General features: G+C 32.7%; 1 protein-coding gene across 1 annotated transcript in view; it reads left to right on the top strand.

Moving 5' to 3' along the window:
* The first annotated feature begins 970 nt into the window (after nucleotides 1-970).
* LOC128865979 (putative inorganic phosphate cotransporter) overlaps nucleotides 971-19,400 on the top strand; it is a 47,156-nt gene continuing 28,726 nt past the window's right edge. The window contains exon 1 of the mRNA XM_054106428.1: nucleotides 971-1,683. Within this exon, the coding sequence (XP_053962403.1) occupies nucleotides 1,656-1,683 (28 nt within the window). The 5' untranslated portion in view covers nucleotides 971-1,655. The remainder of the gene's footprint in view (nucleotides 1,684-19,400) is intronic.

Raw genomic sequence — 19,400 nt, forward strand, 5'->3', positions numbered from 1 at the left:
ACCTAACCTCTAAAAAAACACCCTTTATATCATCAGGAGGCCGGCCTAGCACGGAGTCTATTGATTTCTATTTATGCATATGTGCATACATACATATTTAAAACATATATGAGTTTGAATATCGCTGCATGCTTTGTTTCGTCTCTTTTAAGCATTGATAACAGTGCTGCTTTTTGGAAATGTGCCAATTCATAGAAAAAGCGGCAGTTTTCTAGTGTGCACGAGAGAAAGAGAGAGGGAGAGAGAGTGTGTGTGATTTAAACAAGAAGAAGAAAGATGATGAAGAAGAAGAAACATAGCAACAAGTGCGCCTGCAACAGAAATCAATAAAAAAATTTGAATTTCCGCTTACTCTCACGCCTCGATGCAGTTAAATCGATTCGAGAATATCACAGAGCGCTTATAAAAATTAACTCGAGTGTATGAGTTTGATAGCAGCGATGCAGCAACATGTATAGATCGGAAAGAACTTCACGCAGTGAGTACTCAATACATACACACACATTTACATATATACACAAACAACTAAAAGTCAACGATAATCGTTACACAAACGGTTTGCCTAACACACTTTTTGCTCTTATTTGAAGTGCCCACTTGCAGCGCGTGTTTGCGTGTGTGCGCGCGTTTGTTTACTCCGCTCCACAACTGACTGTTGCTCTTGCTTCTGTTTGGTTTTCTTTGGGAGTAAAACTAGTATCTGCATCAGCGTAATCAGCCGCTCGTTCATGTCACCTACACTAAATGCACGTGTGTGCGTTGGTTTTCGCTAAGAGGTGCCGATATATGCTGCTACTTTTATTACTTGTATTTGCATAGTCGCTGCTGCCACTCTTAATTGTGTATGTTTATATATGCACTTATGTATGTGTACGAACACAAATATACCCCCGCACGCCGTTTGTGATACGATCAATTTTATTTATATAAAAGCATTGCCAACACGTTCACTTCAAGCAGTTGACTTTAGAACGCTTCTCATACGAGAACGCGTGAAAATTTCTCGTTTCAATATTTTTCACGCATTAAAACGTTACACATAAATACATACATATGTAAATAAAGACACAACGCGCGCATCTACAAAAATACGAATTCACGCAAGAAAATTTTCTAAAAAGTAAAACGCACGCAAAAACGGGTTCATTTTATTTTTGGAGTAAAAATTAAGATTTAATAAAAAAAAAGTTGATTTATGGTTTCATAATTTTTTTTCTAAAACAACCATAAGCGAGTGTGATAACCATCGAGTGCAAGCAATATATGCAAAAGTCAGCAATTGCAAGCAGTCCTTTCAAAGTCAAATTGGTTGCCGATTTACGTCATCAGCGCCTGTTGATTTTTAGCTTTCGGCTTTCCACACGTTTTGCTGCTCAGTCTAACCCAGAAAGCGGAGACAAACGTGCGCGTGTGCTATTGAATTGAATAAAAGTTGAGAGTTTTGTGTGTAAGGAAAAAGAAATACGTTTCACTATATTGCTTTGTATATACATATCTGTATATAATTATAATATATATCTGTGACACAAAAATAGAACTGCTTCAGTGACATTGCGTATGCAATAATTGCAGCGCAACTACAGCAACAAAAACAAGCATTAAATTAAAAAAATTGCAAAAGGATAACAGCAGAAATCGCAGCTTCAACAGGAAAAATGGTGAAAAATAGGCGTTTTGAAAAAGGTAAGAAAGAGATGTGAGGGGCAAAGCTGTCTATTTAAATTTTCAAGAAACTGATTGAAATATGTAGAATATTGTTACGCATATTTTTTATTTAAAATGTGAGTTTCCAAAAATATGTATGCAGTTATGTGCATGAATGTGCGGCCGATAAAAGTGCGTGAAGAAAAATGCATAAATATTTAATTGTATGTATGTATGTGCATATATTTAAAATACATATGAAAACAGATTTTTATCAAAAGAAGATTTCTTGATTAAATTTTTTTGTTGTCACAATTGTATATTCATGTGATAAAAGCACACCGAGAGCCACTGTTAAATTCAAATAATCTAAAAAATATGTATCGATGGAATTGAAAAAGTTATATTTGAAATCAGTAAAAATTTTAAACTCGCTTAAATGGAAAAATTCGTTTTGAATTTGAAAAGAATTTAAAATTTAGTTAAACTTCTTTATTTCAGAAAAAATACTTTTTGACGTCTGCAAACATTCAAACTTCGACAGAGTATAGAAAATTCACTTTGAAATAAGTAAAAAATTTTAAACTTAGTAAATTATTTTGGAGTAAATTTTTTTTTATTTTAGTAAAAATTTTTATTCTAGTAAAAAATTTTAATTCGCCTAAATGGTGAAAATTTTTTGGAATTACGCAAAATTAATTGCATACAAGAAGTGATCTTGAAAATCAGTAAAAACTCCAACTTCTATGGAATAAAAAAAATCGCTTTGAAAATCACACAAATTTTAATATTCCATATTTTCATCGTATTCCATATTTTCCTCGTATTCTGGAAAATTATATATTTGATATGAAGTATATCATATAATATGATCAGTGATAATATAAATAAATTTGCTGTAGAATTAAAAGCATTGTAAGAAAATTCTGTGAATTGCACGATACTTAAATTTTAAACGGAAAGCTTTTCAACTTAATAAATACTAAAAAAAAGAATAATATGATCAGATCAAATGATCATTTCGGGACAACTTCAATAGCGAAAATCTTCTTTGTTTGACTAAATCTACAAAAATGACTATCCGCTTCCATCCATCTTAAATTTTTGAAATTAATTTGAAATTTAGTTCGTTCCACTTCATTCATTCTTACTTAATTTTAATTTTTAAGAGAATATTTTACAAAAACTTTGTCATGCAAATGATTTGAATCAAATTGAACTAAACGTTGTAGTACAATTTAGTCCTCAAATGTTTTATTTAGGAGGATTTCTCAGACTTTTCTTAAACAAAGGTCAAATTAGCACGTAAAACGGGAATTGGGGAATTGAAATGTTCAAAAAATTTACTAGTGGGATTTCATTATGAATCCTTGTCAGTCATATTAATAACGGAAATCGACTCATAAAACTTTTTACATGTAATCTGAAGATTTCTAGCTAGAACCAAATTTTAAAACATTTTAACCGTTTTAAAAAAATTTGCTCCCGCCAGAATATAACTTTGTTCTACATATACTAAAGCGGTCTCGTGAATTTTCAACAGAATCATATAAACGCTTTTCAATATTTTTATTATTCAAATTCTCTGAGTCAATTTGGAATCATCAAACTTGAAAATGCTGATAAAGAGCACTGAGTACAAGCAGTTATAAAAATCTAAATTTGTAATCATGATGTGGCAAAATGTATAAAGAAAATACTAATACGTGTATATAGTAAATAAAATATGATAGACGAAAATGGATGAAATGATATTGATAACATTTTTTTTTAAATTAGAAACTCTTACTACTATAGTTTGAATGTGTTGAAAAAAACTTGCAAGCTCATGTATGAAAATTAAATATAAATTTTTCTATGAAAACAAAAAGTAGTTACTAGGAAACAGCATGGCATTTATAATATATACACACACACATACTGACACAACACTCTCTGTACAGCAGCGAGAACAATGAAAATAATGTACAAACAAGAAGTGTCTGAGTTGGATGAAAATCGAACTTTATATACCCAACGCATATTTTCAAGGGCCATAAATATATAAATTCCATAATTATAATTACCTTTCAACGCATTGCTTTTGATTTGGCTATTTGCTAAGATGCAAACGAATGCAGTTTGTGTTTGGAATCTAATTGCATTTCCGAAATTGTTTTTCTTTTTGGTTACTTTTATACTATATTTAAAAGTAAGCGATGCCACTCATCTTTTCCGAAAGTTCTCTGCAATTTTCCATTACACTGAAATATCCATGTCACACCTGTATTCCGATAATTCTCTACTTTTACTCGCAACACTGAAGTATGAACTACAAAAATGTGGCTGCAATCCTAATAAATCATTCAATGTAAAGATGAATTTTTATAAAGGAACTTTTAAGGTACATCAATGTAGGCGGTGTAATGCACATTTTTCCAAAAATCTGTCTTAACGGTTCCTGGTGGTCTAGAGCTCGAAAATTTAGGGTATTTTCATGATTTTTTTTTTACAATAAAAATATGAAAAACGGCTTTTAGGTTTTTTATTTAACTTATTTTACATACAAAAATGAAAAAAAAAAATTGTTTCTGATTTTTTTTAAATGAATTTTTTTTTTAATGAAAATGAACAAGAAAAATTTTTTTTTTTTTAATTTTAATAGTTTAAAAAATAGCGCTGAAGTTGACCTTCCCGAAAAATTGGACCTGGACGTATTGTCCTTTTTGGCTCTTCTATTTATCTGAAAGCCAAAACCCCAAAAAAATTATTAATCAGTATGACTGTAGACTGTATGTTCCGTACTAGAATTTAAAAAAAATGTACAAAATTGCGCGGTTTTCAATTTGACACTCTAAAAATCGGTTGTTTTTTCAGTTTTTTAATTTTTTTTTTTTAAATACGAAATAATAATATGATTCTAGTACGGGCGATAGCCATTGATATTGTGGAGAACCTACTAAAACTTCAGGCGATTCGGTTGAATAGTCTTGTTTTTTTTGACAATACAGATCGAAAAAAGTCGTTTCGAGATAAATGAGTTTAAAGTTTGAGGTACAGGAGCGCGCGGACCACTCTCTACTTAGTTAATGGGCTGTAGAAACTATAATATTGGGATTTTCCACATGGAAATTTCACACTTTATTCTTCAGATACTTAAGATATTATATACTTAAGATTAAGTTATAAGTTATAGCGGCAGGCTAATCACCTACCCTGTCAGAAATCAAATAGATTAACGAAACCAACGTAAGACAAGTCTTGTCGAGGCCCTATGCTCCCGAGAGGAGTGAAGAAGGAAAAAAACAAAATACTTAAGAAACTATACTTTCGATATATCGAAAAAACAAAACAATGATTTTTTGAAATTTCTAGACCACCGGGTCCCCTTAATTATACATAATTTTCCTTTTACATCGTTTCTCATCCCGAAGTTTAGCAAATTCTTTTCTTTACTTACTGAAATATCACTCCTTTTAAATTTTCCAAATTACCATTACTTGGCAAATGTTTGTGACTAGAAACAGAATTCCTCAATTTTAGCCGCCAATTTACTCTGTAACTTCTGCCAATTTTTATTCGAATTATTCGTTGCAGAGATCGCCAGACGGACGATAGTAAATTTTTCTGTTTTTTTCTACGGGAGCTTGTTGTTATTGCAATAGCAAAACATACTTTTTAAAATTTCCTAAATACTGCTGAGGTGATAGGGCTTGGCTGAAAAAAAATTCAGGTTATATCGTTTTAACCAACAGTTGTCGTTAAGAATTCTGCGGAATTGACGTGCAATCGGCACCGGTTAATTTCAAAGCTCTCCTAAAATTTCGCTTAGTTAGATCAAAATAACAAACTTTTTTTGCAGAGCTTAAAAAAGTTTTTTTGTTTGTTTTGTAGTGTGCGATGGCACGCCCATTTTACAAAATTGTGTAATAGTTTTGAAAATTGAGTTCTGTTTTATTCTTTCATATCATTCCTTTTGCCAGTTTTAGGCAAATTATTTTTATAGAACTATAGAACTACTAGTTCTTCAAATATCGGCTTTTGAATTTTTGAAAATTATCGGTTGAAGTGAAAATTTGCTCATTTTCAACACCCTTGGGTAACGAAGAGACTCGTTAGTGAAAATAACCATTTTTACTCGATTAATTCGTTCCACAGATTACTATGCGCTGTTTAACCTAAATATGTCGCTCTACACTCCATTGGGGGCGAGACGAACGGAAAGCCAGACATGCAAAGCTAAATCGATCATTTTACATATATTTCTGAATATACTCGTATATTAATTTTCTACATCTATTTCGCACAAAATTATAATACCCTAGCGTAAGTACGCACTAGTATAAAAAAAAGTTAATGAAAAGCAAAAATATTATATTAAGAATGATTAAAAACATATATCGGCGACAAATCGAACGATTCTAAATACATGTACATTTGTATGTACACTCTCATATGAGTTTAGTAGTATGAGTATGCACGCTATCTCTCTTCTTTTAATTTTGTACAGTTGTTTCTGCACTCGTAATTGCTGCCGGAAGCAAAATAAAACATTCGAAGTAGTGGAACAAAACAAAAATGTTTTATAGAAATTTCACAACTGTAATAATTAAACCGAGTAACCGAATATAGATATACATATGTATGCGGGACACAAAAATAGAAATTTTACAAATAATTATTTGTCAACAGTAACGGTCACAAATGTCACATAGTAAAGTTTATATTTCTGCGAACAATTTGCCATTATTACTTTCATTTTTTCTTTCAAATGTTTAACGGTATCACATATATTTTTTCTATAAAAATTAGATACTTGAGCCAAGTAAATGCCATCCTTTTTTTTTTTGTTTTGAATGATTTTGAAAAATAACGGTGACAGTTCTGTTAATAAAGCAAAACGTTCGACATGGTTTTCAAGCTGCAAAATTTAGTGACATCAAAGAGAGTACGAATAAATAAATGAGAAGGCGCTAAAATTTGCGGTCTTACTGGATTAAGAATCATGTGAAGCATTGAGAGCAAATTTCTGCGTATACATTACGAGAAAAATCTCAGACAGTGTAGTTTTTCGAAATGTAACTGCCGCTTAGATATTGTAGAACAACCTCTGCTTAACACGACTACTACTAGTTGCTGGTCGCCATAAGGCTTTAGTATAGGTGATGGAATAAATAAACCAACGCGTACGAGTATAAGCTAAAATCTTCCAGTATATGCTTGGAGCTCTTTTGTGGTAGTAGTCCGGTGTAAGGACCGAAATTTCGACTTATTTTTATGAATCTTTTGCGATCGTTTTAAAGTTTTTGCATGTTTTTATTGGTGTTCTGAAGTATATAAAAAAAAAATTTAAGTTAACTTTATATTAATTTGTTTAAAATTTTTGACGTCAAAGTGGAGTCCTTAAAAAAAAAGATGAGTTGGTTCGGGGAAACACACAGAGATTATTATTCATAGACTTTATTTTAGGTACCGAACCTAAAATATACATAAAAATAAAAAACAAAAACAAAATGGCGAACATGTGAAAAAAGTTCTCAAAATCTATTTTTTTTCTTCATAAATTGTTTAAATTAAATAGTTTATTATTAAAAAATTAAATGTTTTAAAAGTCCGGGATTTAGATATGTGTGTCTAGAATAACGAGTTATATTTTTAGCCAAATCGGTTGAATAGTTTTGAGTCAGTGATTCCCCGAAATTTCGAAAACATGGTTCTGAAAAAAACGCGTTTAAAGTCTTAGATTTTCTCTATGTAAGTCGAATTCGCTTTCATACACACTATGGCGCGCGCTCTCTTATTTTAGCTATAACTTTAAAAATTAATACCATTTCTGTCTGAAATTTTTATAGTATATTTTTAAGATGTTTTTCTTCCGAAAAATGTAAAAAAAGGAAATTCGATTTTTTGAACCCGTCACACATCTTATATGAAAAAAAAACGTGAATTTTAAGTAAACTAAATTTAATTGGCCATAAAACTGGACGGCCGCCATAGCCGAATGGATTGGTGCGTGACTACCATTCAAAATCCAGAGAGAGCATAGATGCGAATCTCGGTGAAACACCAAAATTAAGAAAAAGTTTTTTCTAATAAATAGCGGTCGGCCTTCGGCAGGCAATGGCAAACCTCTGAGTGAATTTCTGCCATGAAAAAACTCCTCATAAAAAATATCTGCCATTCGAATTTGGCTTGAAAGTGTGACCTACACTCGATTTGTGGAACAACATCAAAACGCACGCCACAAATAAGAGGAGAAGCTCTGCCAAACACCTAAAAATGGTGTACGCGTCAATTATATTGCATACATAGAAGTTTTCTAGAAATTCTGATAAAAAAAGTTGACAATTTTGATGACATTTTTTTTTTTTTTACATTTGCTAAATTGTTTATAAAGTTTGAAACATTGATTAATAAACTGTTTGTTATAAAATAAACTAATATACACTTGTAGAAAAAATTCGCTAAAAAATAATTGCGAGTATTGTAAAAAGTTAAAGATTCAGATAAGAATTAAGCGGAAGCGTAGAACCTATGAATTATGGTTAGAATTTTTGAACTTTTGCCTTTTTTTATATAATAAAATAAAAAAGATTTCGGTTATACTTTGCTGCTTTGTAAAATAGCAACTCGATAGTTTTCTACTCATTTTCTTTGTTGATATTTCTGCAATTCTAGTAGAATATTACTTGAAAACAAATCTTAGCACAAGCTAAGTGCCTATAGTTCAGTGAAAGCTTCCTTCCTTCAATTTAGTGTATTTATATACCATATCACAATAGTGAAAAACGTTTATCTAGCACTGTCAAGTACTGGAATGTATTTAATGCATTCGCCTATTCTTCGCATTCTGAGTAACAGAGGTTAAAGGGACACACGGATTTTTTGTTTAACTCTTGCGTGGCAAACAATTGAATAACTTCCCTATTTTTTCTAGTCATCAATATATAGTACGTTTGTGCACTTTTCCCCATACTCACTACTCCTAACTACCGAGTACTCGTATGAAATAACATCACATCGGTACTTCAGCTTACATATACTTACGTACATGTACTACACGTGCGCATTTTCAACAAACGATGAGTGTACTCGTATGTATGTGTATGTATGCTCATAAGAGTATTTGCACAGTCACACACTTTCATGAGTGACTAAAAATGTTGAAAGTTATCTCTAATTAGCTAAGCTAAGTAAATTTACCAAATAAAATATAATACATACATATACATATGAAATACTTAATTACAACACAACAAAAACTGCTGTCAATAAGCTTCCTTATTTAGTAAAAGTGATCGAAATGCCATGGCGTATATAAAAATGTATTAAGGGGGATAATGTTTCTGATTGTTTAGGCTTTTTATGTGAGAAATGAGAGAGATTTGAAATACGATTGGAATCGAAAAAAGTATACTCAAAAATTTTGTTTATGGAAGTGTTCAGCTACTCTATGGAAATATTTTGGATTTATTTAATATAAGATGAGCCGTAAGCCCTGGCTGCTAGTGCCCCTTTTTTTTAATATAATAATTTATTGTTATTTTCCATATATTAAATAAAAATAAAATATTTAATATAAGATAAACATTAAGTCTTAAGTAATGAGTTCCAGCAAACCAGAGATATCATTTTACATATGTATTTATATTTTTTGAAACTGCGAGAAATGAAGAATTGCGTGTCATTTGTTTTTTTTTTTTTGTAATTTAGTATATTCTTACTCTTAGCAAATTTTTCATTGTTTGAGTTTTATCAATCAGTTTTAGAATAAAAAATCTATTGATAATGAACTACTTTATGTAATATATATTAAAATAAATCGGAAGCTCAAATTGTCCAACGCACTTTGTCTGGAAGAATAGGCATGACACTGTCAGCAAAAACAAAAACTTGTCAAAAATCAATGATATTTTGTAGACACTGCCCATTAGATGTCCATGCGGTAAGCCTTGGGATTACTTCAAGTCATTTCTGCAGAAACTATCTGGAGGACGAGGTGAAATCACCTCAACACCTTCTGCTCAGCTATCCTGCTCTCGTCGGGCAAGGATTTAGACATCTGGGCTCTCACTTTTTCGCTACATCTACGGATGCTGCGAGTTTAAGCATTACGCAGCTGATGAAATTCATCAGTTGTTTGAAGCGGCTAATGCGAACGTAAAAGGACACCGTTGGTCGTCATTCTCTAGTCCAAAGCCCCTTCTTCGTTTTTCCCACATATCTGGTTCCTCTTCTCCTCCTTTCCCCCCTGAATTTCTTATCCATCGCTGCATTTCGCTGCTCATTTTACAATACTTTCTGTAACTGCTGTTCCAAATTTAATGGGCTGGCGCGCTGGTGTTGCGTGTTTTCGAAAATTTTATTTATCAGCCAATTCGACTCATATTCAGAATGTACAAGAATTATTTCAATAACCAAGCTTCCCATTGTTCGTTAATTTAAAACTCCTTTGTTTATTAGGTTGTAAAGTCGTGAAGTCTTAGCACCCGTAAGGACGCTCTACTCAGAGAGTCCCAGACTCTCACTCTCACAATATCTACAACACATTCGCATGCAGTTCGCGCTATTTTATTTGATTCCAGCACTAGTTAAATATTTTACGTAACTCAATTTCATTTAGTGTGCAATATTTATTGAAAAACAAAGCACACATGTGTTTAAGTGCAATTGTAATATATTTGGAATGCAAATAAGCTGTTCAGAGCTATCACACACTAATATTTTATAATTAGCTTGCATCGCTTTACACCCCGCAGTGCATTTCAGACGTATTTGATTTAAATATTCTCACTAAATATGAATATATATATTGATGTTGGTATATGTGCATACAGCCATGTTCGAAATAATGGCATTTTTGTACATCGAAAAAATTAAAGCTGAGGCTATCACTCTAATTAATATACAATTCTACAACTAAAAAATTAGAAGTTACAGAAAAGTATCACTACCACAGCTGAGGTATGTGAAATAAGAATCAAATGAGTGCCGTATGAGCTGTAGCCTATTTAGAAATTCAACTTAAAATATTGTATCTGCACTGAGTGGTTCTTTAAAAAGTACTGTTCACTTCCAGAGAAGTCGTAAATAAAAACACCAGGTAAAAGAAGTTAGAAAAAGTTGATTCCCAACCACGAAAAAAATAAAAAAAATTTTGCGAGGGAAACGTTTTTCATGCGGCATCATACTAAAACCCGGCGGCGTTTGTATTTAATAATAATACAATATATTTTTGATTAAGAAAAATGTCAGAGTTGTGTATGAAAGCTGTATAAAATTAATATATGTATACATGCTTGAGTGTGAGTAATACTAATATAACGAATGTGAATGACTGTACTTTTTTCCATTGATAAAAATTCAAATTTTGTTCATCTCCTACATACGTTTCCAATAATTGAAATGCAAATTATACACGACAATTATGCATAATTAGCATCATATTTCTGCACCTAATTACTTATTGCATTGTACATTTACCGGCCCCAACGGTTATTTTATACGTGCATTTGCGTTGCCTTCTAAGTACATATACCTACATACCGATTATCCTTCTAATGTTCATTTTTCAAATTATTTGCTCATTTTTGCTCAATGACTTTTAAATGCGTCCCCTCAATCACTTTCTCTCTACCTGCACAAATGATGTAGCAACAACAGTCAACGACTCATTTAGCGGCTGCACATAATCACACATGCGTACCAAGAATGCATGCGTACACATATTTGCTCATATGATTGTGTGTGGGCAGCTACTCAAAGTCCAATAAAACTTGTGTACGCGACTATTTGACAATTCGCCTTATCGCCTTGTCGGTTTTTGCTTGGGTTTTTCGGCTATTACTCTCCCACTCTCCTGCTCTTGTGCTCTCCTGCTGCTTTGTCAGTCGATTGTTGTTTACTCGCTGGTACTAGCCGATCACAATAATCAACTAGGCAATATCATTCTATGGCGCCAGCACGTGCACACATCATGTGCTTATGAGTGTATTTATGTGTGTGTATTTGATGTGTGTGTGCGTGGCTTCAGTAAATGTCCAGCACCCATAACATATGTTTTTCGGCCTTCTATAAGCACATTCACATTTATACATACATATGTATGCATACATATGGAAGAGTGTAAATACAAAGAGTGTAGTATAAGAGCAGCATAAATGTGCATACATTTATTTTATCATTGAATTCGTTTTGATTCTTTTCCAAATGCAAATGATCCAATCAAGCCGACAAATGCTAGGTATTATTTTGGAAGTATTCTTTTGCATTTGACAAATCCCAACGAATTATGAATAGTTAGTATTCCGGGAAGACACCACAATGGCTGAAAATGTTATTCATTGATGAGCAGTGCAGCGTAAATTTTTGATTAAGACAGTTAAGTGCACCACAATGTCAAAAGGCCTCTTTTTTTCGCCAAGACCTAGCAAGTGGCGAATAGATGAAGCAAATGAACATTTGTCGGCAACGCGGGGAGAGAGTTGCCTTAAATTATATGTACATATGTGCAGGTAAGGCAGTGCGGCCTAATGAGCTATAGCCATACTCGCCAGCGGCGAATCTTACTCGATAACTTTGTTGTTTCTTTCGCATGCAAATTTTACGTCAAGTTAATCGAGCATAGAGATACGAGCGGGGAGATGTCGAATAAAAGAGGCCTAAAAGTACTGAACGGAGTTTTTATCTACAAGCAGTTGTACATATATATGTACATTAGGGCGGGTCGATTTAAAAATCGCTCATTGTTCTGTGAAAATCGTATTCTAAGGATCAAAATAAGAAACTTTGCCGAAGGAGCCATACCTCTAAAACGAATTCTGATGTCCCCCAATTTGGATCGAACGAAAAATCCCACTTTGACCCATTTAGAGTGCTCCAATCGAGTCCAAATGTATGACCGACCCCCACTAACTATGGACGGCCGATCCACCCATGCCAGTGGCACACCCCCTGGAACTCCACTGGGGGGTTCCCCACACAATCATTTCAAAATATCACCATTTTTGGCCTTTACATGAGAAAAGAAACTAAAAAGTTCGACCCAAATTGGGGGACAACAGAATTCGTTTTAGAGGTATGGCTCCTTCGGCAAAGTTTCTAATTTTCATCCTTAGAATACGATTTTCACAGAGCAATGGGCGATTTTTTTGCCTCCCCACAAATCGACCCGGCCTAATACACATGTATAGTCAAATAAATAATATAAATGTATATGTATATATATACACATATGTATGTAAATAAAAAGTAAATGCTCAATACAAAATAACAAAAAAGGCACATACATACACACGTGCATATGTATATGGATTGTTATTTACTTACTGCTTATATTTAATTGCATTTAAATACCAATACTTTTACATACATACATTCGTAAGTATTTATAAGCACTGATTAGTATTTTATTTCTAACACATACACACAAGCACACACACATTCGTGAGAGAGATCTCAGGCTGTGAAGTGTGCGAAAAAAAGCAATTTAGGTATCATTTTGCAAAATTTGCATTACAAGTGGCAGCGAAATAAATTTATTATGTGAACTTATTTGTTCCAAAAATATAAAACGATTGTGAAAAGGCAATTGACTTTGATGACAATGAGTTTATGTACTTATTTATGTGGGATGAATTTTTATTTTTGTATTATTTGATGCTGAAGCGATTTTTTTTTATATTTTATACACCTATACATGCACTTTCATATGCATCTGTATTTCTGGTGTAAGAAATTATTTAATTTAAAGGTAATAAATCATTCAAAAAACTTAGTATTGTACTGGTACTTTAAATGAAATTCTTAAAATAAAACTAAACTGCTTTTCAAGATCGGAGGCAAGAAGAGTATAATGCAACTAGTTTGTGAATAATTTTTTTTCTTAATATTCATAAGAAAAATCTGATTTCTGCTTTGGAGTTCTTGTCTCGAAATGCGTCATATGAATTTTATTGAGCTGCTTCTAGCACGAAATTCCATTCGACCAAACATTCAGGGCATTACTATTTTTCAAGTCATTTTTGGTAAGGTTGTGCAGACATCTGTTGTTAAGACCTATGAATTTTCAAGCTGAATTGTCGCCCATTAATATTTCATTACTTTAGGTTTGAAAGTTTAAGCTTGCTGCTGTTCCTAAAAATACGCCACAATATTTGATCTCTGGTTGATCCACTGGATCACACATAGACCAGTAATCGATCCATAGTGATACCAAGTCCTAGTATGGAGAGTTTATTTTATATTTTTTCTTTAATACAGCATTTGGATATTTTAAGTAGGCTGCTCATTCAGAACCTAAGCAGTTTATTATACCAGAAACTATCTCAGAAATATATATAATTTCATTCACCTCCAAATTGGAGCGTAGGGTCAGCTGATTCCAGTATAGAGTTTACAGGGTTTGATTGAAAAGTAATGAGCCTTATTTTTTTAAGCAGTTTTATTAAACCGTTTGGCTTATACAACTAATATTCTTCAAAATAGGACCCTTGAGCGTCAATACACCGCTGGTAGCGGTCCTTCCACTGCAGGAAACATTATTTAAACTCATCCGTCGGAATCGCGTCAATTCGGCTGTCACAGTTTTTCGGATCGCCTCGATGGAGTCGAAACGCCTCCCCTTCAACTTTCTTTTCAGACGCGGGAACAAGAAGAAGTCCGGAGGGGACAGGTCTGGGCTGTAGGGAGGGTGGGAAAGCACCGGAACCCCCATCTTGGCCAATGCAGAGGTGCAGAGGAAGGCGGTGTGCGCCGGTGCATTGTCGAACCCGGACGACGCGGTTTTTCAGCCGAGAGAGCACTTCTTTGTAAAATACAGCGTTTACAGTGCTTCCTGGAGGTACAAAATGTTTAATTTGATCGAGTAACGTTGCTCCAACGATCGCTGCATTTTCGCCACTGCAAAATCCTAACACACTTTTAAAACAGCTTTAACGCGCGGAGCGATGTTGACTGCGCTGCTGTTGCCAGCGAACTGGGGCCGGTTTCTAGTGGAAGGGGAGGGTCCAACGATCATCCCAGGCTCATTACTTCTCAATCAAACCCTGCATTTTGAAAAGGTGTAGGATTGGCCCAGGTTTTCTAGTCAAATACGAGGGCTGCTACCTTTGATAGCATATAGCTACTGTTTGGACTTTGGATGGGCCAATGATGCATGTTTATGTAGCGAGTCGCTTGATACAAGACGGATTTCCGCTATAGTCGCCACTAACCTGGGGACAAACGTTACATTCTGCCTTGTAACAGAATTGTGTTATAAGAGTTATTCTTAGGTTCGGTGCTCACCCTCGAGCTTACCGCCTTAAGAGTCCCTGTCGGTAGCTACTCTTCCGCAAGCATCGCTCTCGGGATCATTGCACAAGACGACAACCCTAGAGTAGGATCTCAGGAAAGGGAAATTTTGGAAACTTTTTTATCCTTGTAAAATGAATAAAAATTGGGCAGACAATGACTAACTTGACTAACAGTTGGCAACTCTGTAAACTGTATTTTTCCTTGTTTACCGGTTGGCAACTCTGTAAACTTTATTATTCCTGGACCGTTGAAACGCGCTTTTCATATTGAGTTACTGGCCTTTGTATGCAGCTAGGCGCAGATTAGGAGGCTTCAATAGATTGGATACCTTGGCTTTTATCCTGACAAGAACGTTTAACTCAGGGCATTTTTAACATTAAACATTAAAAACATTTTTTAAGAATAAAATCAACGTGTATTTTGCATGGCGGGCACCAAATGCAGCAAAAATGACGGTTTCAAATAACAGCTAAATTAGCGCTAAATTAAAAAATTAAATAAAAAATGTGTTTTACAAGATGATAGGGTTGATACTTGATTAATTTTTTATTATTCGAAAACGCAGCTTTTATCTTTTTTTGGTTTTGATAAAAATAAAAATTGATTTGAAAATATTTTGTGAAAGATTTTTTATTATTTTTCTATTTTTATTTAAGTTTTTTTTAGTAATGAAAAATTTAATTGCAAAATATTTTGCAAAAGACTTTTTATTATTTTTCTATTTTTATTTGTTGTTTTAAGTTTTTCTAGCAAAAAGTCTGATTACAAAATATTTTGTAAAATACTTTTTATTGTTTTTTTATTTTTATTTGAAAAAAATTATTAGAGAAAACTTTCACAAACTCTAATTATCGCAATAAAATTTGTAATCATTTTTTATTTTTTTATCAGAAAATTTTGTTTTAATTTATTGTTTTCTTGTTTTTTTTCTTGTTTTTTTTTTGTTTTTGTTTTGTATACAAAGTTTTTTTTAATTACAAAATATTTTATTACAGAATCTTTTTCCCCCATTTTTTTATTATAATTTTTTTATGTTCTGGTTATAAACTGTTAAATCATATACATACATAATTTTTTTTACAAAATATCCAAATTTAATAGTTTTTATTTTTATATGAAAAAAAATTATTACAAACAAATCTGACAAGCTCTAATTATCACAAAATAGTATTGACTTTATTGCTTAAATGTAGCAAATTAGACCACAATAATAACAATAGACTACAATAACAACAACAAATACATCAACAGCAGCCAATCCGCCCGCATGATCACAACGCCAAGCAAAAATGTAAATAGATGTAAATATTTTTAAATACCGCCAAAAATTAGCAACAACAAAATGACATGAGAAATATGTGCCACGTAAATAAAACAACACAAAACAAAAATAACAACATCACAATATATACATATGTATGTGTGTATGTATGTACATATTTATTTATATTCACATAAGTTTTTGTTGTACATAAAAGAGATTAGCCGTATGAATTTCGAACTGCTGACAGCCAGCAACTATTTAATGAGAGCGAAATTATAAAGCATCGAAAATAGAATATTTTACTAGAAAATTTCACTTTTTTTTTACTTATCTAATTTTTCCTTCGTTTTATTTTGATTCTTTATTTTTTAAATACCTAAACACCTCATGCACCTCCAAATACAAGACAAAGTTTTGTTTATGTTCCAAAACAAAAGCAAATAAAGTGGAAAGTAAATATAAAATCAAAAGGGTTGTGAATAAAAAATATTATTAAATTACTATTTATAACTTTTTACAGTTGGAAGTATCAAACTGAAACTATATGATTTTAGAAAGTCTTCATGAAACACTAAAAAATTTTGATTTTTCGTCAAAAATGCATTCCCCCAATTTGCTGTATTTTTTGTGCCTATACTGACAGCTGTTTTGTACTGCCGTCAAGTACTTCCTTTTTTTTTGGTAACAAATTTGAGCATTTTCATATGCCTTGCGAACTTTACTAAAATTTGCTTCCTCTTAGTATCTATGGATAGGTTATTCAGAATCGCGTCCATACAGTCTGTACTTTTTGTAATACGGCAGTGGCTTATTTATTCTTAAATGAAGCAAATAATTTTCCACAAAACCATGCGAAATAATAAATAAATAAAGACATATCCGAGTATAAATGTACTTATAACTGACCAAAACAAAAACAACCTCTATAACTAATAAAGTACTTGCAATAAAATTAGGTGGAAAAATCGTAAAAATAAAATGACAACCTTATCTGTAATTAAACGGCTGGAATAGTCATACATTCCAAGTAAACAACTATCTGACGTTGATATTGCAAACTTTATATGTATAATATTTCTAATAACTCTTCAAATCACTATCCAAATAAAAAAAAACAGTTGAAAAAAAAACTGTACTACTATCAGATATACAAATAACACTATAAAAAATATGCCACTAAAAATCGATAATGGCTCGCAACCATATAGATTATACTATTTTTACAAATTAAAAACTTGTTTAGGAAAAGCAAAAAACATGTTTTTTTTAAATCGATAACATTCTATCACGTGTGGACTAAAGTTAAAAAGTTTTTAACGCAATTGCTGGTAAGATAAGGCTGATATTTTGTTTTTGTTTTTGTTTCTTGCTATTCTATAAAATAAACTATTTCTATATAATTCATACTTATGTATGTAGGTACAGTATAATCTCGATAATTCAGACAATTAAATACCAGAGGTTGTCCGAAATATCGAATTTTCCGGATTATCGAGTGGGTAAAAAATTTAATAGAAATCAGTAGATCAGTAATTAAATGAAATAAAATTTTATTTAATCTTAAGTTGATTAATATTTAATGAGTTATATGTACATATATTAGTTTTTATTCGGCCGTAAAATAATTCAACATAAACGAATATGCCGCAATTTTGTTTCATTTCTCTTTCTGAAGGCAATATCTCTGAGACTCACAAGTTTTAAAATGTCTCCGGATGAAAATTCCTGTTCCTCTGCATATTTAATACAACTATCAAATGCGACAATAGCTTGAGAGTGCGAAATTTTAGGATCTTGACTTTCATTTTCGTCAAGACTGCTGTTCTCGTTATCTTCTTTCTCAGTCTCGTTGATATCGAAATCAGTGTCGTCATTCAACCACTCAGTAATCTCGTTATCATTATATACATCAGGGGATATTTCAACAAGAATATCAATTATTTTAGTTGAGCTGCTGGGCCGTAGCATCGCAAGAAGCAAATCATCATCTGAGTCCCATTCTTCGTCATAAAGAATTTTGTTAAAACATTTTCTGAGTACGCGTTCATCCACATTTTTCCAAGCATTAGACGATAAAAAAGCCACATCTTTTAATGTAAAGTTTTTTAAAGATTCCGGAAGATTGCTCGTTGGGCTGGACAAAAGTAGAGACAAAAAACTCTTCCGATAGTTTGTCTTTAAAATTCGGATAGCATTTTGGTCCATTGGCTGTATAAGAGCCGTGCAGTTTGGTGGCAAAAACATAACATATATGTCCTTATCGACATCCGACAGTGATTGGGGATGGCAAGTTGCATTGTCTAGCAGTAAAATGGCTTTGGCTGGTAAATTATTTTCCTTTAAGTAACGCTTTACTTCTTTAACGAATGAGTTTTCAAAAAAATTTTTAAAGATTTGCTCTGTCATCCAAGCATTTTTGGTATGGGAGTACCTAAGCGGAAGGTTTACTTTTTTAAACGCTCTGGGGTTTTTGGCTTTCCCTATCATGATCAATGTAAGTTTATGTTCTCCGGTTGCATTACAGCAAACTAGAAGTGTTACTCTTTCTTTTCCAATTTTGCGCCCGGGTGCGGATTTTTCATTATGCAATGCAAGGGTTTTTTCTGGAAGTTTTCTCCAAAACAAAGTAGTCTCATCTGCATTATAAACCTGATCACACGTAATGCCCATTTCTGCAATTTTCTTTCTCAAGTTTTCAATAAAGGGTTGCACAGCAGTAGAATCATTGGAAAGTTTTTCGCCAGATATTTTTAAGAATTTAATTCCATATCGGGAGCAAAAATTACTACACCAACCATTACTAGCCACAAATTCCACACTTTGTCTGTAAATTTGGGAACAGAAATGTTTGGCCTTTTCTTTGATGATTTCCGAGGAAATCGGTGCATTGTTTCGTCTTGCGTTTACAAACCATTTATACAAGTGGTCTTCCATCTTTTCAAACTCCGCAGGTCGCATAGTTTTACGCTTATGTTAATGTTTGAAATTAGCTACTGAACTACACGTTACGCAAATATGCTTATGAATATGAACTAGGAGGCTGACGAGCACATAAACGCACTATTCACGCAAAGTAGTTAACAGGGAAGTCCGCTTTATAAATAAATAAAAAATAACGGAATTCCTTTTTAATTCAGCATATTCACTGGAAAATAAAGAAGTGTCCGAATTTCAGAGGTACATGAATACGTGGTGTCCGGATTACAGAGACTTCTAT

Source organism: Anastrepha ludens, chromosome 6, assembly GCF_028408465.1.
Source record: "Anastrepha ludens isolate Willacy chromosome 6, idAnaLude1.1, whole genome shotgun sequence".
NCBI classification, from domain to species: Eukaryota; Metazoa; Arthropoda; class Insecta; order Diptera; family Tephritidae; genus Anastrepha; species Anastrepha ludens.